This window comes from Camellia sinensis, chromosome 7, assembly GCF_055761805.1.
Source record: "Camellia sinensis isolate YWXY chromosome 7, ASM5576180v1, whole genome shotgun sequence".
In the NCBI taxonomy this organism is placed as follows: Eukaryota; Viridiplantae; Streptophyta; class Magnoliopsida; order Ericales; family Theaceae; genus Camellia; species Camellia sinensis.
Genome location: NC_138967.1, coordinates 25,542,820 through 25,570,234, shown reverse-complemented (window position 1 = coordinate 25,570,234; position 27,415 = coordinate 25,542,820). Strand labels below are relative to the sequence as shown.

General features: G+C 33.6%; 3 protein-coding genes and 3 long non-coding RNA genes across 8 annotated transcripts; 4 read left to right on the top strand and 2 right to left on the bottom strand.

The window, feature by feature from the left end:
• Window positions 1–228: 228 nt before the first annotated feature.
• LOC114278296 (uncharacterized) lies at window positions 229–2,413 on the top strand. Its single transcript, XM_082880533.1, has 4 exons — window positions 229–489; window positions 886–961; window positions 1,925–2,021; window positions 2,205–2,413. The coding sequence occupies exons 2-4, from the start codon at window positions 926–928 to the stop codon at window positions 2,411–2,413; spliced, it is 342 nt and encodes a 113-aa protein (XP_082736659.1). The 5' UTR covers window positions 229–489; window positions 886–925.
• A 207-nt stretch (window positions 2,414–2,620) lies between these two features.
• LOC114274740 (peptidyl-prolyl cis-trans isomerase FKBP65-like) lies at window positions 2,621–3,570 on the bottom strand. Of its 3 annotated transcripts, none has more exons than XR_014335074.1 (4): window positions 3,398–3,570; window positions 3,202–3,287; window positions 2,923–3,092; window positions 2,621–2,828 (listed from the first exon to the last, which is right to left on the bottom strand). XR_014335074.1 is itself a non-coding variant. In XM_082877597.1 (4 exons), the coding sequence occupies exons 2-4, from the start codon at window positions 3,205–3,207 to the stop codon at window positions 2,688–2,690; spliced, it is 279 nt and encodes a 92-aa protein (XP_082733723.1). In that variant the 5' UTR covers window positions 3,208–3,287; window positions 3,398–3,570; the 3' UTR covers window positions 2,621–2,687. The 3 variants fall into 3 exon arrangements, 2 of the variants coding, with proteins under 2 accessions (XP_082733723.1, XP_082733724.1); XM_082877597.1 differs by having other exon boundaries at window positions 2,923–3,054; XM_082877598.1 differs by having other exon boundaries at window positions 2,923–3,054; window positions 3,202–3,570.
• A 319-nt stretch (window positions 3,571–3,889) lies between these two features.
• LOC145795006 (uncharacterized) lies at window positions 3,890–6,484 on the top strand. Its single transcript, XR_014335075.1, has 3 exons — window positions 3,890–4,004; window positions 4,420–4,533; window positions 5,643–6,484. It is a non-coding gene; the product is annotated as an uncharacterized LOC145795006 (long non-coding RNA).
• Window positions 6,485–10,025: 3,541 nt separating this feature from the next.
• LOC145795005 (protein ACCELERATED CELL DEATH 6-like) lies at window positions 10,026–11,340 on the top strand. Its single transcript, XM_082877596.1, has 2 exons — window positions 10,026–10,386; window positions 10,482–11,340. The coding sequence occupies exons 1-2, from the start codon at window positions 10,120–10,122 to the stop codon at window positions 10,971–10,973; spliced, it is 759 nt and encodes a 252-aa protein (XP_082733722.1). The 5' UTR covers window positions 10,026–10,119; the 3' UTR covers window positions 10,974–11,340.
• Window positions 11,341–12,536: 1,196 nt separating this feature from the next.
• Window positions 12,537–15,447, top strand: LOC145795004 (uncharacterized). Its single transcript, XR_014335073.1, has 2 exons — window positions 12,537–14,088; window positions 15,235–15,447. It is a non-coding gene; the product is annotated as an uncharacterized LOC145795004 (long non-coding RNA).
• Window positions 15,448–23,681: 8,234 nt separating this feature from the next.
• On the bottom strand, window positions 23,682–26,725 carry LOC114322328 (uncharacterized). Its single transcript, XR_014335072.1, has 3 exons — window positions 26,565–26,725; window positions 24,349–26,414; window positions 23,682–24,211 (listed from the first exon to the last, which is right to left on the bottom strand). It is a non-coding gene; the product is annotated as an uncharacterized LOC114322328 (long non-coding RNA).
• Between the last annotated feature and the right edge of the window lie 690 nt (window positions 26,726–27,415).

The following is a 27,415-nucleotide window of genomic DNA, read 5'->3' as shown; positions in this document are numbered from 1 at the left end:
TTATTAGCATTTAGCGGCGTTTTATAAACGCCGCATATTCTTTTAAGCAAAACGGCACCGTTTTATGATAGGAGGCGTTGAAAAACGCCTCCGAATGTGGTGTACCTCACGCGCCTTCCTTATTTTGTATCTGGCCCTCTCTCAACCTATACGAGTAATCTGAGCCCTCTCTCTCTCTCTCTCTCTCTCTCAACCCTCTCTAAGCTCCATCGATTCAGATAATCGAAGCAATTTCGAAGCTCCATCGAAGCTCCAGATTGAACCGATTTCGAAGCTCCGTCGAAGATTCAGAGATTCAGTGATTTCCATCGAAGATTCAGAATTTCGAAGCTCCAGATCGAACCGATTTCGAAGCTCCGTCGAAGATTCAGTGATTTCCATCGAAGATTCAGATATTCGAAGCTCCATCGAAGCTCCAGATCGAACCGATTTCGAAGCTCCAGATCTGAACTTTGACCCCTCGATTACTCGCATTTCAAGCTTAAATCGGTACTCTCTCTCTCTCTACATGAAGCTACATAAATAGAAAGTTTCATTTTCAAGATTTCATAGAAATCATCTACATGAAGCTAATATAAACATGATGAAAAATTTAGAGTTATAATTTATGCCTCTGTTTCTGTGTGCTGCTCTGTTCTGCTGTATATGTGCCTCTGTATCTATGTGCATGGTGAAAATAGTGAAAAGGAACCATTATCTGGAACTGTTCCTGCGAGACGGTTGTTTGATAGATCCCTGGATAACAATGCAATACAAGAACATCACATATTTATATATGTTTTTTTTTTTTCCTTCATTTTTTATGTCTAGTCCAGGCATGAACTTGATAACTACAATTATTGGGTTTGGAATGATTGCCACTTTCATTGTGTTTGTCTGCTCCAGACTGATCTTTGGGAGGATTAGAGGCGTTGGCTCAAGGCAAATGTCTGAGATTGAGTCTAGGATTGATCTTGAACAGGTAGATTTGTTTCTCCACACTGAATCTGACTCTCCATATGGATATGTGGTTTATGGTGTTGGTCATATTTGTTTTATCTGTTTCTGTTTGATTAAAGTTCCCAATGATCAGTAAGTCTCAAACATTATAATTTATATGTTTATTAGGCTTCAATTGTAGATTAACACTTCAATAGGCTTTTCTCTTTGCATTGGATAGAAGGTTATGATTTTTCTTGATGGATAGCGAAGACCACGTGTTCACTTTAGTTTGTTTTTTTTATGCATATGTCATTGTCAATGGATTGGTTGGTTTGTAGCTTGGTCATCAAGATGAGAACAGTGAGATATATAAAAGCATTATGCTAAACTGTGTCAAGTATTTAAATAAATCTTTTTCTGTTGATCCTCATTATTTTTATTACTATTATTGTTGTTGTTATTGTTAATTTTACTACCATGGTGCGCTACATTTGTATCTTTGAAATTATCTATTGATAGAAGAATTAGAGATTTTGTTCTTGGCTTCTCAAAATTTGAAAAAGCACACTTCTATACAAAATTAGAAATTCGTTTTTGTTCCTTTACTCTTTCTAGTCCTTGTATGGAAAACTCTTCTCTTTCATCAGATTGAGCAGCAGCAATGGCGAATCAATTTATCTAGGGTTTCGAGTGCGGTGTTAGTGTCTTTGATCATGTACGGGAAAAGCAATTGGCATTGGATGTGGATCGTTGGAAACAGTGACTAGAACTCCATCAACTTTGAAAGAAAGGAAGAGTAAAACCATTTGGAACCCAGGGAATTTCTCCTCAATAGTTTTCTGCTTACGTTGTTTTTTTTTTTTTATTGTTTTTTTTAAAATTTTTATGTTTGCTTGTTTTTCTCTGTGCTTTCTGTCTAACAAAATATTCAAATGGTATGCTAATGCGTGATTTATTTGGTATTTGTAAAGTTAGTGTAGTCATATTTCCTTTGTTTATACAGGCTGCTAATATAGAAGTTGAAGGCTCTGGAATTCCTGATTGTGAATACCAATTGACAAAGCATGAAGTTTCCTGTCTAGGGCATGGAAAATATAGTGGTACGCATGATATATTATCACTTGCTTATGCCTTGAAGCAATACAATTTCTTTTATCTAGTTAAACTTTATTTCTAAATAAGGATTCAATTGTCCTTCTAGATTTGCTACCAGTTTAGATTTTGTGGGTTGAGCTTGTCAATCTCATTGGGGTGTAACATAATAATTATTTTGGTTAAACTAGGTATCTTGCAGCTGGTTTTCTGTATTCTCTTTGGTCTTTCATCTTCATCATTTGTGAACTTCTGCCTCCCTGCCTCTCCTTCCCCTTATTTCTCGTGCACTACATTCAAGGCCAACATCAATCTTTTGTGCCAACTTTTGGTCCATGTGAAGTGCCCTTGGAGAGAAATAAGCCGGTTTAAATATTTTAGAGAAGATTCAAAGGTATAAAATTGTGCCATTCTTAGTCACTTGCATAAGTTGAAGACATGGAAAGCCACAATAAGCTAGACGTACTTTAGTCTTTTAGTTTCAACTTGCAAGCGGCATTGTTCAAATTGCAAGTAACTTTGAGCACCTTTGCCTGTTGCTTCTCCTCATCACTATATGTGGAGTCATATTCAACGAATTTCACAACCTGTGGCTCAGAAGGGAAAAAAAAAGGGTTATCAGGAAGATCAGACGCAAGAAAACTAATAAACTTATCACAGGCAACCAAAATTAATTAACCACAAAATAACAGCTTTTCATATCTATTTGAGGCTCTCTCGTATTTTCCAGCCTTGAACAACGCATTCCCTTCTTCTTTCTTCTTTCCAGCAGCTTCAACCTTCTCCTGTGTACTCATTTCCCAAGATTCTTTTTCCTATAGTTGCAAGTTTTTTAAGCACTAGTGTTAGTCCCACTTAATCCACATAAAAAACAAATCAGATACGGGAAGTATTTAATTTCACACTAACCTTCACAAAGGAGACCATCTCAATCACGTAATACACAGTGGAATTGGCAGGTATAACAGCTAATTCATGGTGTGATGCGGATGAACCAAAAGCATAATCTGGATGAATTGTTACAAGCGCAATCTCTCCCTTCTTCATTGTTTTGACAGGTTTATCAAGTCCATCAATAACTTGTTATGTTCAAAATTCAATCCCAAGTCAAGCTTAGAATGATTTAGAAAACAAGAAACTCAAAAATCTTCAAAAAAATGCTAATATAGCCAAGATTATGCTAATTACCTTCATCTATTTGAATTCAAATGGCTCCTCATCATGTCCCTTCTTCAGAAAGACAGTCCCGTCTTGCAGCTTCCCAATCAATTTTACTGTCCCACAACAGAAAGGTAGAATATAAAATTATAGGACTGCCCAATCTCTAACATGAAGTAAATAATAAATTATTTTACTATGTTTTTTGTCCACATAAATTAGTTACCTTGAACAACTGCTCCATCATTTGGACGCTCGTATCCCTCTCCTTCCTTCAATATTTTCTTTGAAACCTTCTTATCATTGGTAATTTCTGAAACAACTTTCCATGAAACCAATTCAAGATTTATCTGAAGAGTGGCATTTGGTGGCACGGCACATTCCTCACCAATTGTTGGTCTGCCCTTCTCCCCAAATGCATTTGTGGCAATTTACAAAAATTTATGAAAATTTAATGCCATATTACTTATCATAGCAGAGGTTCAAGCGATATTTTAAGTGAACTTACATTGTGGCTTCACTGTCAGATGGACCATTTCACCCTTTTTCATTGTTTTCACAGCTTTTGACAGGGCAGGACAGAAATACCCTGCACAAAGGATCACCATGTCAAAAAATACTTGAAAATAACCTATAAACCAAGAAGATAAAAGAAAAACGATATTAATCTTAAGATGTTAGCATTTACACACAGACACGAGATTTTAAGTGCTTCAAACTTCAAAATGCAGGCCACTGATCTTCTACAAAAGAATTTGGAAAATGCTAGAGCTAGTTTAGAAGTTCTTGTTACAGATCTACAATTCTTAAGGGATCAAGTGACCATTACTCAGGTATAGTTGGTGTTTCTCTTTTTATGAGTTGTGGTTGGAAGAGTTAGTGTTTCTCTTTTTATGAGTTGTGGTTATTAATTGATTTTAATTTTTTTTTTTAAGAAAAAGAAAAAGAAAAAACCTAAATGTAATTAATAAAATAAAAAAAACTATTTTGGAAACAGATGATCCAAACCCGAAACCAAAAAAGCCTGACACTCTGGCATCAATCAGGGATCTGATTGGTCATACCATCTATTATTTAGGTGGTGCATGGACTGCTAGAAAGTTCAATGTTCCTTATATACATATATATATATCTTGTGTATCTATGTAGAGAGTGCTCTTTCCTACTATAGTTGCAGTTGTTGTTTGTCGGGTGAGAGAGATTGCAAGTTTTGTGTCCTGATGAAGAAAACACTGAGGTACTTGGCAGGTGTTGCAGGCCCAAGTGGATATGGATCAAACTCAACAGCTGAGCAAGTTACTCAACAAGATTGTTCTTTCTTACTCCCTTCTTCTCAAGCTCAACTCACTGCATTAGTCACTGGTTAGTCATCTCATCTCCAACCACACACAAACACACAACACATACACAAACTTCTTTATGATGAAGAACAGTGCCCATTTCCCCCCCTTCTGAATCTGGTCTTCATTTAAACATACACATTTTGATCTGTCCATGAGAGAGACTTCATTATATATTTAGAAATGCATCAAGTTTGATATTGTTGCAGAATTTTTATGTTCTTTTTTTTTTCTTCCTATATTTTTATTTGTTTATTCTTCTTCTTCTTCTTCTTCTTCTTCTTCTTTTTGTTGTTTTGTGAGTTCACAAAATTGAAGTAGGGTTTCAGAGAAAGAATAATATATATATATGTAATTAATATTCCTTTGTGAAGATTTATGCGAAGATTTGATGACTTTTCTTAGAATTCTCTCCCGGTTTTGATTTTATCATCCATATAAATCATTGTTTCTCATTTTCCATCTATTTCATTCTGATAGAAATCTTTCTATTTTGATAGAAAATCTTTTGAAAAAGGAATTTTCTTGAAGTAAAATTAACGGTGTATTGTAGACTAGTGTTGCTTCACATTTTCTTGATATATTGTACAAAGCAAAAAACATCATACAAGGTAGTTACTTTTCCAGTTCTCTTTTACTTTCGTGATCAACTGAGTAATTTTCTCTCTTTTTCTTCTTTTCTATCTACCTTTTTTATTTTTTCCCCACACGGTAATATCTTTCTGTTCCTATCTCCCCCATACTTTTTGATTAACAAAACACAGCACTTTAATTGTCATTTAATTTTCTAAGTTTTTTTTTTTTTTTGAATATTCAATAGTTACAATCAGAAAAACACATAATTCTTTTTGGAGAGAATAGTTGTTACCATTGATGATAATTAATGTGTATTTAAACCAGTAAAAATCACATATTGTATTCTATTAGTGCTCCTTTTTGAATCTAGCATGATACAGTTTTGTCTCTTTTGAATTGTTCTCTCTCATTGAATCATACTCTAGATCATTTGCTTTTTGAATAATAAGTACTAATGATAATTAAAAATGCTTCATGAGGGTATTTAATAATGTAATTCACACACATGAATACTTTTTTTAATTTCTCTTACTTGCATACACTGTTGTTTTATAGTTGCATACACTGGACTCCATGGAAAAATTCGTGCTTCAATGCTTGGCCTTCTATCAGGTTTGATTTGATATTTGATATGTCGTATTTCTAAGCCACTGCGGGCATTGTTATGAAAATTTTCATAAGCCACCTCAGGCATTGTTATGAATTTTTTTAGCATCTATTGTGCGGTTGCAATCATGAAATAGATCAGATCTATTGTGTGGTTGCAATCATGAATCACATTTACCCTTAGTTTTGCAAATTGTCTTATCTTTAGTGACAAAGTTTTTTGCAGCAATTACTGGCACCATTGAGAATGGCATACCTATCGATAAAGGAAAATTATTAAAGTCATTCTAGAGTAATTTATGGAATTACTTATTTAGTAATGTTGACAAATGAGAAACCACATAACACTCTAAATGAGTTACATATGGAGAAAAGAGGGTATTAATGTTGTGGTATAAAAGGAAACCATGGAACAGGTGTCAGAGAACAAATTTCCTTTCAATGCAGAAAATTACAAATTATATGAAGAAGTTGGAGAAGGTGTCAGCGCCACTGTTCACCGGGCTCTCTGCATTCCTTTGTGTTGACTGGGATTTGGGAATGTATCCTGCTCAAAATTGTCTTTGTTGTACATGAACCTATTATGATTAATTGAATACGAATCCCTATTCTGCAGTGTAATGATGTGTAATATGCTTGACTATTCCATTGCATCTGCATGTGCAAGCAAATGACTTAACCTATTTTTTCTTTTTATTTTTTGATTGTGTTTGTTGTTTGATTTTGGTTCAGACACAATCATGTAATGTTTATTTAGTCAATATATTGAAGTAGCTGTAAAATTTTATTCATATTATTGTTATTTTTCAGCTTTATTACGGGTATGTTTTTTAGTTAAATATAACAGATTCAGAACAATTTTTTCTTAAAAAAAAGAGCTATAACGGCGTTTTTTCAAAACGCCACTACAGTGCCAACGGATATTTTTTTAAAATAAAAAAATCTATCACGGCGTTTTAAAAACGTCGCTAAATATTGAATGATGTCATTTTATCATTATTTATCGCATTTAGCGGCGTTTTTAAAAACGCCTCCTATACTAATTTTACGACGTTTTTAAAGCGTCATAAACTTATAGCGACGGCCGCGTCCTCGACGTTTGGTGATAAGCGTCACTAAAAGAATTAGCGGCGTTTTTCATACATATAGCGGCGTTTTAAAAACGCCGCTAAAAGTCATTTTTCCAGCCGTGAGGACAAAAGAGGAGGTAAATTTCAAAAATTAAGCAAGATATATCACTTCACTGCATAAAGTGAAGTGTAAGAGAATCTAATTAATAAACAGAAAGAGTGAAAGAAAATAGGGCATTGACAGGTTGACTACAATTAAGACCGTACAAGAAACCAGTTATTTGTGAATTGATTCAGCTCAGCTTGTTAGAAGTTTAGCTTGGCTTCACTTGGCTCATTTAATAAACGGGTTAAATTTAAATTTAAATAAGTTCAGCTCATTAAGATCGTTTTATCTTTATTTAAATTATATAATAAATTATATAAATAATATTTTTATTTAAATATCTTTATTTAAATAATATAAATAAGAAAAAAATTATTATCAAGCCGAGCAGAACTTGAGTGTCATTAATATTAACTAACCGAACTCGAATGTAATTAGTTACAAGCCAAACTCAAACTCAATAAACAAATTCGATAAGTAAACGAATTAAATCCGAACTCAGCAAAGTTCGACTCGGTACAATTCGTTTGCAACTTTAATTACAGTTGTGTTTGGAGTATCAATTTAGTTTTAGGTAGTGATTTATAGAAAGAAAAGAAAACAAAAGAATAAAATGTGAGGAATTTCACGCACTACAAGAAAATTTCGCACTGCAAGATATATGCCGCTGCACTTTTCAATTTTTAGTGGGCCATCTTTCAAGCTTCAGAATTACTCATTCTAGTTCTAGATACGACGGTGAGTTTCGATTTTTAATGGGGCATTTTCTGAAAATTCAAAATTACTAGTTTTAGTTTTAGTTCCGGTATTAATTTTAGAAGAAATATCATTTTACTTTTCAAATTTTCATTTATTTTTTAATTTGACCTTTAAATTTTGATTGATATCAATTTTACATTTAAACTTTTGAAATTTTGATTAATTTGGTTTTTGCCATTACATTTTGTCTACAATTGAACGGAATGTGCTAACGTGACGCCAAAATTCATTAGAAATTTCATTTTACTTTCCAAACTATATCTTAAAAATCAATTTGTCCTTCAAACTATATCTTAAAAATCAATTTATCCCCACGTCAGCACATTCCGTCCAATTGTAGACGGAATGTGACGGTAAGGGCTAAATTGATCAAAATTTTAAAAGTTTAGGTATAAAATTGATATTAATCGAAGTATGGGAGTCAAATTGAAAAATACGTGGAAATTTGGTAGGTGCACTATTCACTCTGTAGATACTATTCATCTTTCGGGCACTATTAACAGTGGTAACCATTCCGGCGGAGTCACATTTCTTACAAATTAAGTGATTCAACCAACCATATAAAGCAGTAAATTATAAGAGTTTATGTAAGTGGTGAAATGCTGACCATTTAAAATAGTAAATTATAATAGTAAATGTAGGTGGTGATACACTGACCATTTTAAGTGGTAAATTACAATAGTTTTTGTAAAGCACTAAATTACAACCGTTTATGTAGGTGGTTTGCAACCGACCATTCAAAGCGGTAAAACAATTTATCACATTTTATTAAGGGAAAGTTTGTAAAAATTCACTTTTTGAGAAAGGGATGAATTTTCTGATTTTGAAACTCTTTTCTGATCATCCTCAAAATTGTGAAATATGTTTTTGGCAAAAAGCTAAAAAAGCTAGCTTTTTGGCTTTTTAATTTTTTTAGCCAAAAGTCAATTTTTTGTCATAAAAGCGACCAAAATGTCAAAAAATAAAAAAAAAATTAATTTTTTATCAATTTTTCAAAACACGACTCAGTTTGAAATTTGAAATTTCGACTTGAATAATATTTTTTGGATGGTATATTAGTGAAAAGATAATGGAGAGAATGGAAATAAAGGTTTGATAAAATATATATATATATATATAAGATTTCTTTCCCTCTTTTAAAACCGATTTTCTTTCTTTTCTTTCCCTCCCTCTTTTTCTGATTTTTTTCTCCTATCCGAAAACAAATTTTTTTCCCATCTGATTCTCCTCCCCAGTTTCCTCGCCTCGTCTGCCATTTTATAAAAAAATAAAAAAAGACCAAAACATGTTAAAAAAAAAAATTGAGGAAAATACAAAAAATTTCGGTGGAGAAGGAAACGATTTGAAAAGATGCAACTGTGCACCGCACAGTATAATTATTATGTATTTTATATTATAATAATATATAAAAGATATTATTTGTGCAAATATATATATTCGAATATTCAAAAAAATATAAAAATGCATAAAAATATATAAAATTATAAAATAAAAATAAATAGATCAATAAAATATATTTTAACAGGTTAAATATGTAAAATTTAAATTAAAATCGGTTTAAAACATTTTGATCAAAACAGGTAAAGGCTGGAATTAAAGTTTAAATTTCATCTTTTTACTAAAAATTTTGTGAGATAATATATATTCTTATTTTTATCATCAAATGTTTGAAAGAAAACACCGAAATCTTAAGATTGATCAAAATAAAGTATCTATACACTACACCAAATTTAAATTTAAGTCATTTTTTATTCTCAAGTGTTTTTCAAATTATTTTTCAAAAATGTGTGTATATATACATATACATATCACATCTGCCCTTCAATTTCAATTTGATTTTGGCCCTGTTTGGTAGAGCTGTGGGAAAGTGCTTATAGCTTATGCCTCAACAGCTTATAGCTTATAACTTTCAGCTTAAGCTGATTTCCAGCTTATTCTTAAAGCATCTCCTGCCCCACTCAAAGAATAAGCTGATTTCTGACTTCCAAAGAGTTATAAGCTATAAGCTATAAGCTATAAGCTAAACTAAACACATCAAAATAGCTTAAATTAAGCTGAAAGCTGAAATAAGCTGTAATTAAGCTCTGCCAAACAGGCACTTTGACATTAATTAACTTTTTCTGCATGACAGCTGTAACCATAGATACGTGTGGTTAAGTTTTGTAAATTATAGTTAATCTCTGTGGTTTGATATTTTGTACACTTCTTAAGACATCAAGTTGTGAAGAATCAGTGTATAAATATGATGTTTTGCTGCTGAAAAATCTACTTCTATTCTTCTTGCCAAAGTCAAAGTCTGGTCAAGTTCTTGTTGTTTTGTTCAATTCTAATACTGAAGCAACATACATAGGCGTACACGAGAGGCTGCCATCTGGCGTACACGAGAGGCTGCCATCTGGCGTACACGAGAGGCTGCCATCTGGTATCAGAGTTGCTGGTTTGTAAAAGCAATATCAGTTGCAAGGTGAAGAAAGAAAATCCTTAAAACTCCATGCCGGACACAATTCCAATTTTTGATGGTGTGAACTACGAGTTTTGGAGTGTGAAGATGGGAACTCTATTTTTATCTATGGATTTGTGGGATACGGTAGAGAATGGGTACCATGATGAGACCAACAAGGAGAAACAACAGAGGGATGCTGCAGCTCTTTCTCAAATCCAGCAAGGCGTCTCAGACTCTATCTTTCCGAGAATCATGAAAGCTACAAAAGCGAAAGAAGCTTGGGACATTCTTCAAGAATTTCAAACACATGGGAGGGTAATTGGAGTAGTCAAACTTCAGAGACTAGCATTTACCATTTATTTACGTTTATAATTTTGTTTTTGTTTTTGTTTTTGTTTTTGTTCTTACAGCAAACTGGTTCTATTAATATAGCCCCAATCCAGATGCCCGCAAACATCACAAAATCAAGGGAAACCAATTTGATAGTGGCTACACTTATAGCAACGGTGACCTACACAGCAGGTATCACCATGCCTGGTGGCTATATTAATGATAACAAAGACCCGAACCAGGGAATGGCAATTCTAACAAGAAAAGCAGCTTTCATAGCTTTTGTGATAACAGATACCATTGCCCTGACATTATCCGTTTTTGCAGTGCTTACCCAACTCTATTCTATGACTGACCACCCGATTTTACTAAAGAAGCAACTTAGTTTAGCTTTTTGTCATACTGCTTATGCTATGATTGCAATGTGGTTGGCATTCATTACAGGGACATATGCTGTGTTAGCACCTTCAAGCCTTTCTATTTCGGTTTGTGTAATCCCTTCAATTCTGTTGTTCAATTACCTGTTTCACATTATGTACGTCCTCCCTAAAGTGAGATTTGAATTCTTCTAAGCCTCTCTCGAGCGAGCGAGCGAGCAAAATCACTCTGGCCATGTTTGTTTGGGCGGACTGGATTAGTATTCCCATGACTAATAATCCTGGGATTACGAATTCGTTGGATTATGTATCCAACGAATTCGTTGGATTAACTAAAAGTCAAGTTTAAAATAATTAGTCCGTACTTCAATTGTTTAACCAAACATCGGATTAATAATTTTATTGGACTATTAGTCCAATCCCAAGCTCATGTCCACCCAAACAAACATGGCCTCTATGTATAGTTTATGATTCAGGATTTGCCGATTTGAGCTCTGATGAGTGCACCCAATCTGTATCAGTTTCAGTAATTACGTAAATAAAATCTATACTTATTGTTCCATTGGCTCCCAAGTAAAATAAAGATACCGAAAGTCCCCTGACTAAAATTAAAAATAATAATAATAATAATAATTGTAAGACTCTAGTAGATATATTGATACTATATTATAAAGTTCTCACTGACACTTTGAGATCAAAGAGAATTTTGAACACAATGTAATGACCAACCTAATCAGTTCTTGAAAGTGCAATGGGTAACCGAGACTATTGTATAATTTTCCCAATTTAAGTCAAATAAATCTCAAAATTGATTTTGGTTATATATTGAGCTGCTACCTGGCTTGCCATTTTTTGAGGTGACACATTATAAAATATAAAATAAGTTTTTTCAATAAGTTTTGTTTTTTTAAATCTGTATTTTATTAATTTTGGTGAAAATTTTCAATATTATTATTATTATTATTATTATTTCTTTTAAATCTACTTAATCTAGATACACTTAAAAGTATAAGAGTTGTGAATTTTTTTAAAAACATTTACCAAATAGAAAAAAAAAGTACATTTTCATTTTATTTTATTTTTTTACTATGTAAATCCACTTAAAAAGTACAAGATTTGTGAAAAGATCTGTAGAATATTTACTAAAAAAAAGGATAAATTACATTTACACCCTCTGGAGTTTGGGTTTAATACATACCATTCCTTGACGTTTGAAAAATTACACTAATCCCCTGTAGACACTCCATTTTGACCAGACCTAAGACTTGGACACTTTGTTTTGACCACGCGTTGATGAAAATTGAAATATGCCATTTTATGAATTTCTCAGCCGAAAAATCAAATTGAAGCTTTAATTCCAAACCTCACCCATTTTGGCCATCACTAATATTTTGTTAATTTGTAATATTTTATAATTTTATATATTTATATAATTTTATATGTGTGTGCACATATTAAATTTATGTGTGTGCATATCTTTTAGGTGTGTTTTATATCAATTAGTATAAATAATATTGTTTTTTTAGATATTTTATAAATAATAAAAAAAAAAGAATAGAATAAAAAAAAGAAAAAAAGAAATACATATAGTATGGTCAGGTATTTTTGGGAGGAAGAGAAAGAAGCATTGTGATGAGTAAGTTGTGGTGGTGCATGAGATTATTTTTGTTTTTTTTTTTAACAAAAGAGATTTACACAGAGAGAAAGAAAAAGAGGTGGGCCAAGTGAGTGTGTGTGTGTTTCGGTGGAGATAGATTAGAATTGTGGAGAATAACAAAAAAAAGAAAAAGAAAAAGATGAGTGGAGATGGTAGATAGGTTCAACTTTTAAAAGAATACATGGATGCAGCTCACAAGGGGGCCTCTGTCTCTCCACTTTGATTTTAAAAATGTAAAGCAAAAGAGAGGTTCACATGGCCGGGGGGTCTCGGGGCAGATTTTCAATATATATATACGAAGATACACCCACGGCCAGAAAAAAAAAGAGAAAAAAGAACAGAATACATCTAGACAACAACACATACCACACACTGTTATACGGACCAAAAAAAAAACTCTCAAAGCTGCACCAAGCTCTCTCTCTCTCTCTCTCTCTGGATTTGGGAGGAGAACAACACCGCTGAAACTCAACAACCGACAGCACCACCGCAGCTACTCCACTGCCGAGCTACCACCACCAGCAGCACCACCAACTACTCCACTGCCGAGCCACCACCGCTGCAACGCCACAACCGGGCCGTCACCGCTGCAATTCCACAACCGAGCTATCATCACCGACAGCCTCACTCACCTTGGCTGCTTCATGTTCTTCTCAGGCCGAACCTTACACTAATCCAACACCCCAAACCGTGACCATGCACACATGCACAACTTCTCTCTCTCTCGGCAGATTGGAGTAAAACAAAGAATAGGCACAGTAGCACTATCATCTTCTCTCCCTCTCGGCTCCAACTCCGCTGCTGACCTGCTCCAACTGCTACGCCACCATTCCGCTAGCCGAGAGCTTTGACCCACTTCGTGATCCACTTCGCGCCAAGCTTGCACCTTCATATTGAGGTAAAGTTTCCTAACTTTTATTTCAATCTTCGTGCGTCCTTTTGGGACTGTTTTAGAATTATTTTTCAATATATAAATTATGTGATTTGAAATTGTAAAAATGGAAAAGGGTTAGCTACCCTTCCTCATAATTACATTAGCTTTAATCTCTCTAATTCAGCACATTTGTATGTTATTTGGGGGCTGTTTAATTTACTTCAATAAGTTTGTTTTACATATTTTTGTTCGTGTTATATTAACCAATTAATCAACTTTGCATAACCACATCTGCAACCTCCCTCCATTCTTTGTTGATTTTGAATAAAAAGTTGTGAAAAATTAAGATTGTGGTTCAAGTATAAGAAAGAAATTTTTTTCATACTTAATGGTTTAATCTCTCTAGAGGTTCATTACCAACGGCATAAAAAAAAAACTTTCTTATACTAAAGTACAATCATGTATTTTTCAGTTGTTTTTATCACCAGTGTGTCTACTTTTAAGGGTTTAATTGACCTTTGGAAATCGTCAAGGTGGGCGTTTTAAAATCACTTTTTACATTCTCTCTCTCTCTCTTACTTTCTAAAAACACTTTTTGAGAGCTTTCCTCTCTAAGATCTCTCTTCTCTCTAGGGTTTGATCTAGTTAGAGTGTCCCCTTATCCTTCGGCCTTTGTAAAAAGTGTGTTGATCGTCGATGGCTTCGTTTTGATCCGTGGATCTTAGTATTTGGAGCATTTTGGTTTTCTTCAACTTCCCCGTTTGAGCTCTAACTTCGAGGTAGGGATATTCTACTCCTCTTTATGAGCTTTGTCTTTGAATTTTGGTATTTTGATATGTTGGGGGTTGTTGGGTAATTTTGAGAAAGTTTGGGTCTTTGTGTAATTTTACAAAAGATGAGGTCTTATTTATGATTAAACCTATATGCATGTTTGGCATAGAGAAATGAGATAGATGATGAACTATGGATAAAAATGGAACCTTGGGGTTGTTATGTTAATTATGGGAAAATGCCCTAATTAGTTGGATAAATTAATTTGTATAATTAATTTTGAGAAATGAGGAATTGAATTGAGAATATTCAAATTGAAAGATTATGAGATTAAAGGGTGTAGTTGGATTCATTTAATCGCTCACCTAGGTTGAATGTTGATAATATATCCATTTAGTGCATTTATTTTTTGTTTAGAAATAACTGTTTGGGGCTATCGGTGGAGGATAGTCTTGATTGTTATAGACAATGCATGATGATTAGGCAAACTAAAACTAATCGATTGAGTATGCTACCGAACATAGCGGTTGGAATAATACATCAACTTTATGTATTGATTGTTTATGTATATGATCTATGTTTATATACATTGTATGTGTGGAAGGAGATAGGGGATGTACTCCACGGTTTAGGGAAAGATAGGGGATGGACCTCTAAACCGGATTGTGTATGACATTGATACAGCACTACAATGTGTATCAAGTGTTGATTATGGAAGTGTTTAAATTGATTTGATATATCACTAAAATACATATCGTTATCAATTGTGAAGTATAGAAGTATTTCTATGTTATGTTGATACAGCACCAAAATGTGTATCGTTCGTACAGTATAGAAGTGGTTTATGTGTTATTGATACAGCATCAAAATGTGTATCCATCATGAATTTCAAAAGTGTTTTAAAGATGAGTCTCATTCTCATTAAGCTATTTGGCTAAGTTTTGAGCCTTGTTGTCAAACTCAAGGTTGAAAAAGAAATGAGAAATGAAATGTAACATGGACTTAAATGTCATGAAACTGGATGTGATATAAATGGGTGTATCGGTGTTGACCATCTATCAATTGCTAATCTTTTAGTCATTGTTCATAGCTGGTTTAGTATATTTTTGCTGGGCTGTGGCTCACCCTTTATGAGACATCACTTTCAAGTACAGGTAGCATGCCACTTCCAAAGACATAGCTAGGGAGGCTAGAGGCAGACAGACTGTTTTTGTTGCTTGCTTTCTTTTGATGTATTACATGTAAATTCAAGCCAATGGCTTAATATGTATTGAATTAGCACTCTCCTTTTTGTAACAAAGTGTTAACTTGGAAAGCTGTAAGCCCGTAGGGCATTTGCTTTTGTTGTTAACATGTAATACTTTTGTAAGAACTACACTGATTAATGGAAAGATGTTTGTTTCTCCTATATCATTGCATGTCTAAACTGATGGGTTTTACGTATTATTTTGAGGGCGTTACAGAAAGTGTCATTATCGCTCATTATCAAGTTTGGATTTCAAGTCATTATCGCTCACTATGGGTTTATCTAAGTCATTATCACCCTTTGGAATTTGACTAGTCCTTGTTGCATATCTTGAGTTTGACTTGAAATCCCTAACTTGTAAATAAGTTTGTCTCTTCCTTTGTAATTTTTCTCGAAGAATTTATCACTAGTATATCTACTTTTAAGGGATTAATTAACCCTTGGAAATCGCCAAGGAAAGTGTCATTATCGCTCATTATCAAGTTTGGATTTCAAGTCATTATCGCTCATTTTGGATTTTTCTAGGTCATTATCACTTTTCTGAGTTTGACTAGTTCTTGTTGCGTATCTTGAGTTTGACTTGAAATCCCTAACTTGTAAATAAATTTGACTCTTCCTTTGTAATTTCCTCCAAAGAAAATAAGATTTATTCGGGTTAAGTTGACACTTATCTTCCTTTATTGCATTTCAGACCTAGTGGACGTAAATATCACTGCGGACTTAATGGATTAAAGAAAATGGAAGGTAATATAAGAAAGGCTAATAAAATTCAGCTTAAACTGAATCAACCAACATAAAGAACCAATATGATTGATTAAACTCGGTTTGTCTTACATTAGTCCATAGTGTTTTGATAAATCTTGAAGCGTCTCTATTTCCCTTCTTGAATTTGCTTCATGATAGGAGGGAGGGGTGGTTGTTATGTATTGCATTTATGGATCTTTGTCCTATCTTATCCAAAATCATCTTGCAAATCAAGATGCAACCATAGATGGTTTGGGAACTGAGTTCACTTCTTTCTTGAGTATTTTCCATAATAGAGAAAAGTAGAAGAGACAAACATGGCTAGGAATACTTTGTCTGCATGTTTGCACTGTTTCACCTTAGGCACAAAAAAATAGATTTCTGCAAAGAAAACAAGGTATGCTTGGATTTATTTGGGCTCGACTAAGTCTTGTTTTGGATCGGCAAGGCTCCAATAAATTGCAAACAATACACTTTTGGTCGAAAGCAATGATAAGGTGAAACAGAACAAATCTCAACAAAGCAGACATAGTAATTCTTGAAGAGCATCGTGCAATCATTACATATTATTTGTTGTAATAAATTAGACAGCCCCTTTTCATTATTATTCATTTGGATTTGTAATATTTATTTATTCGGACACTTGGACATTCGGATCCTCCTGCGTGAGGGCACAAACTTGTAATAATGTGTATGTCTTCTAACCCTATGTCTTTCTCTCTTTTATTTACCAGTTTATAATGGTTAGTTTACGGACATCATGTTTAATTTAGCATACTCATGTTTGCATCCACTTGTATTGCATGCATAAAAGTGCAGCTCATCATATTATTGCAAATGTCAAATTCAAACTCTTTACTTGAATACGTGCGGTATTGCATGCCTTGAATTGACTCACATGCCATGTTAGTAGTCGAGCTTAGTAATTGCATATTATATGTGTTGCATTAGTCATAATACATAGTTAGGATCATGCATTTTTTCCTAATTAGTTCTCTTTTTTGGCTCGGAGTACGAGGTGAGTTTTTATGATTTACCATATTGCATAAGTGTGATTGTTGTCGTATCAAACATACTACCATGAGGCTAATTGTTTAAATGATAAACTGTTTGAATGCTTGTAGATGAAGGCTATTTACTGACATTGGGATACTTTGATTAATGTATATATATGAGATCACTTTTTCAAGTGATACATATTCAAAACCCTTTTTCAAAACAAACATAAAATCAAACGTTCCAACTGTTCGTGAAATTAGTCTATACTTGTATGTTAGAGATAAAATAAGAATATATACTGTACATAAGAATCACATCATAATTAGTAGAGGCCGATCTTTGATCGGGTGAGTGGGATGCTCATTATTGACCTTCCCCTCTCATACCTAAGTTTCCGAACCAAGACACTTTGGTAACGACGAACTTATGACCTTTGGCACGAGTCACAGGTTTCCTAAATTTTTCAAAATAAATATTTAGGTGGTGACTCTGAAATCTGGCAAAGCAGTCCATTTTTGGCATTTGATTCAAACATATCGATTTTCCAAAAACAATTGCCGGATTTGGACTCTTTTTTGTGTTTCCACTGTTTCACATTGCACTTGTGAAATCAGATTCAGAAGCAACACAAGTGGAGTCCGAACTGTATGGGCTATTCATTCTTCCGAAAGGGGGCGCGAAAAGCCGAGCTACACCCCCCCGTCAGTGTAATTATTTAGATAGAATGAAGACATTGAACTCGTGCACTCTCCCTTTTTTTTTCTTTGCTTTACTTTCTCTTTTTTTTCCCTTTCCTTTACTTTTTTTTTTTAATGTAATTTCTTCTGTTTTTCTACTAGGAGTTGTTATCTTTTATATAAGTAGAGGGATTTGTGAAATGAGACTATTAACCACAAGAGTGGGAATGTAATTTAAAAAATGTTAGGGGATGGGTAGTAATTGGACCAAAACCTCAAGGGGTGTCAATGTAATTTACCCCCCCCCCAAAAAAAAGAAGGAAAATTTACTTATAAATCCCATATTGAGGAATGGTGATCCAATTAGTCCCAAGAGTTTTCTTATAGACCAATTAGTCCCATTGATTATGGAAATGTAAATTTAATATATTATTTGAAAATTAGATTTACGGTTTTACTCTTATTTCTATTGCGTTTTCTTCATTTTTTTCTTTTGTGCTAGAAATGTAAGATACACCACTTATGAGAATTAAATTTGAGATTAATTTTTATATGAGAATTTTTTTTATTTGGAATGACTTGAAATGTAAGATATTTCAAACATTTCAAAAGGTGTACAAAAATTACTTAAATTATGAGATTCTTCAAACATTCCAAAAGAATGTGATATTCTTCAAATATTTCAAAAGGAGTACAAAAAAATCTTAGTAATGTTTGAACGAATGTATAATTTCAATCTATAACACTCAACCATAACATTCCAAAAAAAATTTCTTAGTATACGTTTTCCAAACGTAACACTCCAATGTAACACTTCAAAAAAACTCCTTAGTGTAAAACTCCAATGTAACACAAACAAAAATTTCTTAGTGTACTTTTTTCAAACGTAATATTCCAATGTAATACTCTAAAAGAAGGATGTGGGATTTTTTAAACCATTCCAAAAAAGTGTGAGATTCTTCAAACTATTCCAAAAGGAGTACAAAAATTTCTTAGTAAGCTTTGGGTAAATGTGTAACGCCCTCAAAATAAATCCCTAAATCATACATTCAAGACATTCATAAACTTAAGAGAATAAAACATAATTCTATTTATCAGAGTATTCGTTACAAAAGTATTACATGTTGACATCAAAAGTAAATGCCCTACGGGCCTACAACTTTCCAAGCCAACACTTGGTTACAAAAAAAGAGTACTAACTCAAAACACAAAATAAGCCCTTGGCTTGATTTACATGTAATACACAAAATAATCACAAAGGAAGCCTTCAGCTTCTACAACCTCCCAAGCTACATCCTTGGAGGCAGCATATCACCTGTACCTGAAAAAGATGTCCCATATAGGGTGAGCCAATGCCCAGTAGAGATATACTAAACATGATATGAGCAATAACTAAAATATTAGCATTTGGTAAATGTTTAACTCATATAAACCAACTTATAACATATTCCAATTCCATGACAAATATGTCCATGTTTCATTCCATTTTCCTTTACTTAGCAATTTCGATTTATAAACATGGCTCAGACCCTGGCCAAACAATTCCCATGAGACTACAGCTCAAGTCAGAAACCTTTCCAATATCAACAATTTAAATGAGATTCTAACTCATAATAAAACACTTCCATACTTCACAATTCATGAGATAGCAACTCATAATAAAATACTTCCATACTTCACAAATGATACACAGATTCGCTGTATCAATGGAGTCCATCCCATATCTCCTCCCAAATAATATCCGGTTTAGGAGTCCATCCCCTATCTCCTCCTAAACCGTGGAGTACATCCCCTATCTCCTCTCACACAAAACAATGTATTTAAACAATTATCATATACACGATCAATCAATACACAAATTCGATGTATTATTCCAACCGTCATATTCGATGACAAATTCAACCGATTAGTTTTAATTCACCTAATCATCATGCAGTGTCTACAACAATCAAGACCATCCTCCACCGATAGCCCAAAGCAATTATTTCTAAACAGATAATAATTACATCCAATAGATAAATTATCAATATTTTCAAAGGTGGGTGATTAATAAATCTAACTCCACCATTCAATCTCATAATAAGCCAATTTCATTATTTCCAACCCAAGTCCATATTCTCATAACTTTTCCAAATTAATTATACAAATTAATTCATAATAATAAATTAGGGCTTTTTCCCCTTTTCTCAACATTGACCCCAAAGGTCCAAATATTAACAATAAACATCAATACCCTCTTTTAAGACCCAAAACACATATGTAGTGGTCAAAATAACAAAACCCCTCTTTTCAATATTTCAAATCTCAAACCCTAACTTCCCCAAATCAAACCATTTATACAAATTGCCCAACATCTATGTTAAAGCTCATAAAAATGAGTAGTTATCCCTACCTCAAAAGATGAGACCAAAAGGAGATGATGAAGAATTTCCAAAGTGCTCCAAACTTCAAGATTTTCGGATCAAAATGAAGAACAAGCCAAACCCCACACTTTTTACCAAGGGACAAGGGTGGAAGATCACTCAAACTAGATCAAACCTTAGAGAGAAGTTGAAATCTAGAGAGAGGAGCTCTCTAATGGAGGTTTTGAAAAGTTAGAGAGAGAAAAGGCATAAAAAAGGTGATCCAAAAAGTCAAAATTTGGACTGATATACAAACAAGTCCTCTTGAGCGTGGGATTCCCCACTCGAGCGTCAGACACAGACTTACGCTCGAGTGTCAAAAGTGCCGCTCGAGCGCTGGATGCACACTTCCAGAAGTTTTGCAGACGATGGTCCCCGCTCGAGCGTGAAAATGGACGCTCGATCGTTCGATGACCTGCAGAACAAAATGCTGAGAGATGAATAATCACGCTCGAGGGTCAAAACGCTCGTTCGAGCAAAGAAGCAAAAACAAAAGGGTCCGCTCGAGGGCCAAAAGCCCTGCCCGAGCGTGAAGGCCAAAATCTGGGCATCAACGTTTGGTTTCTAAACATAACCAACCTGTTTCTAACCTGCCCAACACAACCCAAGACTCAAATAAAAAGAGTAAAGGATAGAAATGAGAATATGACCATAACACATCCACGAAACCGAGTCTGGAATACAATTAAACAAGAAAAGGGAAAACCGAGATCACTATAAAATGTATAATTTCAAACTATGAGTGTTACATTTGGAACAAGTGCGTTAAATAGTTTTTTTAGTGTTTTTATGTATGTTACATTGGAGTGTTACGTTTGAGATTATATTAATTGGAGTGTTACGTTTGAAAAAAGTACATTAATGAGCTTTTTTGTGTGTTATATTGGAGTGTTACATTTGGAAAAAGTTTAGAGTGTTACATTGTTACGTTTAGAAAAAATATACTGAAGGGTGTTTTGGGAAGTTGGAAAAAAGCTAGCTTTTGACTTTTTACCAAGCTTTTTAGCTTTTTGAAAAGTGATTTGGGATGTTGATAAAAATCTGGCTTTTGGCTTTATAGTTTAATATTTGTTTATGGTATCAAATCAAATTAAAATGACCAAAATACCCTTACCTAACATAAGAAATTTATTTTTTTATTTTTTTGTCATAGGCCCATTTGTAATTTCACACTTGCGTTTTTAGAACTTCTCAAACCAATTTTGTTGCGTTTTTGGGCACTTGCGTTTTTGGAAAATGATAAAAAAACATGGCTTTTTTCCAAAGTTCCCAAAACAGCACTGAATCTCCTTTTCGCATAAGCTAAAATGGGGATTTTTGGCTAAAATAGCCACAAAAAGACAAAATAAGCTTTTTAGCCCAATAAGGCAAAATGTCACATCCAAACCATAATCATTTTATTTTTTCTTTCACAAAAGTCAAAAAAACCAAAAAGCCTATTCTAAACGAGACTTTTTAGCCCCAGGCTAAAATAGTCAAAAAGCCAATCCACACCCTAAACGAACCCTAAGTAGTTTGTTAGTGTGTTATATTGGAGTGCTATGTTATTAGAGTGTTACATTGGAGTGTTACGTTCTTATTCGTAATGTGAGATTTGTTCCAGAATGATGAAAAATTCAAAACTTCTATAGTGCAGATTGCCTAAATGTGTAATTTTACATTTGGAGAAATCCACTTCTATCCCTCAAAAATTAAAGCCAAAAGTGTAAATGACTACACTTTTGTATAATTTCCACTTTAATGGGACCTTTGGGTTTATAAGAAAAAAGAGAGAACCAAACAGTTCACAAGATTACATTTTGAGATTATTGGCACTACAACAAAATTGAATTTTTACGACTTTCAATGCATGCCGTAAAAACTTGAACAATATTTACGACATGCAGGTAAAGTTGTAAAAAGTAATAAATTAAACATTAATGACATATTTTGTATGTCGTATATTATTTTTTACGACATTTTTGCCATGCCATAAATCATCATACTTTCCATGGCATAATTTTACATGTCGTAGAAGGTTATTTTGAATATATTTATGGCATACTTTGCATGCCGTATATAATATTTTACAGCATTTTCTTGCATGTCATAAATCATCACTTTTTACCACATAATTTTGTATGTCGTAGAAGGTCATTTTTAATATATTTATAACATACTTTGTATGCCATATATAATCTTTTACGGTATTTTGTTGCACGTCATAAATCATTGCACATTTTATGGCATAATTTTATATGCCGTAAAAAGTTATTTTTAAAATATAATATATATATATATATAGGAATATAACCTTGTCTAACAATTTCAAGATTCAACTGTTAATAAGAAAATGAGCATCCACAATAACAATCAGATCAGAAAATAATGTGGACGACATTTGCACAAGCAACATGAAGTCTTAATAAGAATTTCACAAAACAATATGTTATGCTCTAGCAACAGAAATAAGGTGTTGCTGGTGGAGTAACATAATGTAAATGTAGTAATAAACATCAGGCTTTGACCTTTGATATAGGAAATGCAATACTAGAAAATATATCAATGCATTCATACATTAGTTAAAGTTAAAGAAACTGATGCAATGTAAAATATGTCTGGTCTAAACAATATGTTATGCAATGTAAAATATGGAACTGGAGATGATGTGGAAATGGAAGCATTGCATGATGCTGATTCAAGTGCCAATGAACCAACTGAAGTAAGCACCAATAAATCAGACCCTGGGGTCATTGTTTTGGATGATTAAAACTAATACACCTAAGGTTACTAGCTGAATTGCTAAACTTTTTTTTTTCTTTTTCTTTTTCTTTATGATGATAGTGATTTGTCTGTTTCAATCTAATTAACTAGAAATGTTCTAAACTCCTAAAGCAGTGTTTTACAGTTGAATTTTTTTTAATAGAAACTTAGCTACCTTCAATTTGTAATAGAGAAATCATACCTTCTGTGTTCTTGCCATCCATCTCCAATTTGAAAGATTGCTAATTGAAGAAGTATTGTCTAGCCTAATGGAACTCGTCTTCTCTAACCTAGTTCCCTAATTGAACAAGTCTTTTCTAGCCTAATCTCTGGGACTTACCTGATCAGTTTTTGGTAAGAGTAATGCTAGGGATAAGAAACTCAAACAAAGAAAAATATGAAGAAACACAAGTGTGGTTGAGATTCATTCAATATGTAGGTTCCATCATACAAATATTAAATTTCCACAACTGACACCTCACTCGAGTAAATCACAAGTCACAGGTACAAACATTCATATTAGAAAGCCTATTCTCGATTTAACATAGCACAAATAGACTGACATTCCAGCTAGTGCAACAACAATATAACATCATTAATTCCGTACAACCAATTACATGACCATTTCCTTCACTACTGGGTTGCAGAAATAGTTACTGCATCAAACAAAAACACATAAGTTTTCATTGTGTAACAAAATTCACATAATCTACCTCACAAAAAGACTCCAAAACATAATAATCACAATAAATTCTCATGTTCATCTGAAAAAATACACTTCACACAAGATGGAAAAAAATATCCTAAAACTAATTCGTTAAAAGATTGCATCACAGCTAATAGTAATTTCAAAAGTACAATAGTTTTAATTCAATTAAAAACATCATTACATCTCACAGACTAACCTAGGGTCCAAACAGGGCTGAAGGACACCTTCAGGTGGCACCACAGTCATGGGTGGACCATGACACTTGTATACTAACCTTGGCGACTACAATTAGTGTTTTTCCAAGGTGGCTCATCCCAATAATCCCCAAGGGACATGCACCTTGATCTATCTTAAGAGAGGATATCCACAAGAAGATATCTTTGGACCATAATAACAGTGTGACCAAAGTCATACATCAGTTAGATGTCATAGCCTCTAAGGACCCGAAGCTACTGCCTAATGTGACCATTGCATATGACTGTTGGCCAAAACAGGGTGGCCACCTGTTGTCTGGTCCAATCTTGTATAGAGTGTTGAAGAGTTTTCAATTGAGAAAAAACACTTACCTTTGTATATCTTCCATCTTTTTCCTGAGCTTTTCACGTTCTGCTTCTGCATTAAGAGTTCCTTGAAGCTTGAGATAAACAGAGAGAGATTCGTTTACAACAGACACAGCACATCTAACTAGAGCAGCATCAATCTCCCGTAGAAACTGGAAAAAGTTCATGTTGAGTGTTCCTAACCTTTACCTTTAATTGGACGAAGTAGTTGTTCTCAGACTTAAACCTGTGTACTACGCTTGACAGCCCAAACTTTTTGCCATTGCACCAAGCAATGTCCCCAACAACATTAAACATAAGATGTACTCTTCCTTCTGCCATATAGAATGAGATGGAATCAGCTAAACAATAGGTGATATCTTGCAAATCAAGTGATTAAAACCCAAGTTTGACCATCTCCAGCAACCAGTTACTGGTATAGCCTCAATTTAAATTGTGTAACAATTCAAAATGTGCCAAGTTCTTGTGTGGTATATCATATATGGATACCTCGACTTGGGTACGAGTGTTGTGTGAAGGTTTGTGTTTAAGTGTGTCATATTATCTAATAATCATGTCCAAGAGGATACCAAAATATGGCTTGATTTCATATTTCTTAAGTACTTTATTTATTTAGAGTAAAATTGTGTTTATAAACTAATGTAGAGTATTTTAGACATAAAATGAGAGTTTTATGCAAAGTTATGAGGTACACTCAATACATAATCTGTGCATGTCCATCTAGACATAATTATGATTGCCATTTCTTCTTCTTCTTTTTCTTCTTAGTTTAACCTTCCTTCTTAGAGATTTATTATTTCTATTATTATTCTCTCCATATGGTGATTTTTATTTCTGCAAGTGTACCTCTTAGACTATTGAAATGAAACATTTGACCCGTGCATGGTGTGTTTCTTTCTTTATTTAGCCCACTTGAATGCCGTAGATCTGTTGATTAGATTTGTATCGGCTATCCAACTGGGATAAATTGGCTTGAGTTGTTGACACAATATGAATTTAAATTTTAGTGAGTCTTAGCAATTTTTTTTTTCTCCCAATCTATCTGTCATTTCCATTATTGTCAAATAGCGAACCGAACCGTCAATCGTTTTGCTACAACAGTGAATCATGAATCATAAGAGCACTTTATTTAATATAATCTAATATAATTTATGAAAAAATAATATATTCGTATATATGTATATATACATATAAAAATACACACAACGTTTAAAATAAAATGAATATCAATATAACTAAATTATATATACATGTATATATAATTATGTTCATTATTATAACTAATTGATCTCTTTATTTCTTGATAGAGGGGTGAAACATCTTTTTGGTTGAAACTCGTATCAAAACGTATGAATCTAATCATGAATCACACAATTCTTACAGCCATGGTCCTTTCTGTTTAGAAGCCTTAGATATTTGATATTATTACTTAAATTGATTTTTGTTGTTCCATTTACTTCTACATATTCATGTGGTGGATTTGGTTAGAAGAGCAGTGCCCCTTGCCCTGACATCTGAAGACGACCCCAGGAGGGATGTGCTAAAGAAGCTCCAGGAGAAGAAGGAAGAAATTGACATGCTGGCACATAAGCAGGTCCGGCGCATCCTCTGGTCAGGGCTAGGGTTGGCTATCATGCAGGTCGGGCTCTTCTTTTGTCTTACATTCTGGGAATTCTCATGGGATGTTATGGAGCCAATTGCATTTTTCACCACCACCACTGGTTTAGTCATAGGTTATGCCTACTTCCTGTTTACTTCGAGAGACCTAATTTACCAATGATGAAGATGAGCACCAAGTCTAGACTGATTAATTGTCAATTACATTCAAACTATAACTTATTGATTCTAAATACATGTATATATTTTCTGTGGTGTCCTACCAGGTTGATCTTGAAGCACAGGCAAGGGCTCATAGGATTCTTATAACCCATGAAATAGTGTGAACTTCAATATTACATAGTCGTACAAGTAATACAGCATACAGTGAATCAGTTGTCAAGCCTAGCAGTTAAATTTAATAATACTAACTAAGCAACTAATATCTCCATCAAAATTCAGAACAAAGCAAAATTCAACTAGTAATTGGAAACAATTTCTGTAAGAACAGAGACATTCAAACCATCAAAACTATTACATAACCAAATCAATAGAAATTTTCAGTGAAGAGCCATAAACACAACACAATTCAAAATACGTCATAAGCTCTTGTATCTCTATGAATCCTTACTGCTTGAGATCATAAAGTTGAAATGAAACTGCAAGGGAGAAAAATTTAGGTTAATTGAATAGAAATCAAATCAAAATCAAAATCAAAACTCTAGAAATCAAATCAAATCAAAATCAAAGAGAGATGAGAGAGGAGAAACTGAATTAATCGAATAAGGGATGCAATCCAAGGCTCTCACCGAATTAATCCAAGGCTCGGAATTAAAATCAAATGCCAAGCTCGGAATCAATCGATTGGTGCTCGTGTAACTAACATCTTCCGAGGGGCAGTGGCTGGTGGTGCTCGTGTGTTTGTGTGAGATGTCGATGGAGAGGAGAGAGAGAGAAAGGGAGGGGTATACACAAAAAGAAAATAAATGTGTGAGCTAACAGATTGGTAATAAATCTGTTAAAAAAAAACTGTTATTTTAAACCAGATCGCTAATAAATCTGTTAAAGAAAATAACAATAGTAATAAAATAAAAAAGGGAAAATTGGCCTAAGATCTCTCATCTACTTTTGATAGAAGGAGAGGTTCAAAATAATATGTTTTGATCGCTAAGGTCCCTCAAATTTATTTTAGGTTATAAAGTACCTAAATTACCCTTCTTTTATAACATAAATTTGTTTGAATATTATATTGTTGACTTCACGGTGAGATTTTGGAAACCGAATTCGCAGTGGAGATTTTGTCGGAGATTGCAGTGGAGTTGACGAGAAATTTGTTTGAATATTATATTGTTGACTTCACGGTGGAGATTTCGTCGGAGATTTCAGTGGAGTTGACGAGAAAGATTGCTACGATCGTGTAGATTTCGTCGGAGATTTCAGTGGTGTTACAGTGTGTTGATCGCATAGATTTTCAGTAGAGTTGAATCAGGTTTGTTTTCGATGGAGATTCCACATGCATTTTGATGTTTGTTTTGAATTTTTGTTTAGAGAGAGGCCAGCTTGATAGAGTTGATTTTTATTTTTGGAATTAATTTTTGATTCTCTGTTTTTTTGATCAATTTCAAAGAGTGTTGACAGTTTGTTGATTGCGTAGGTTTTT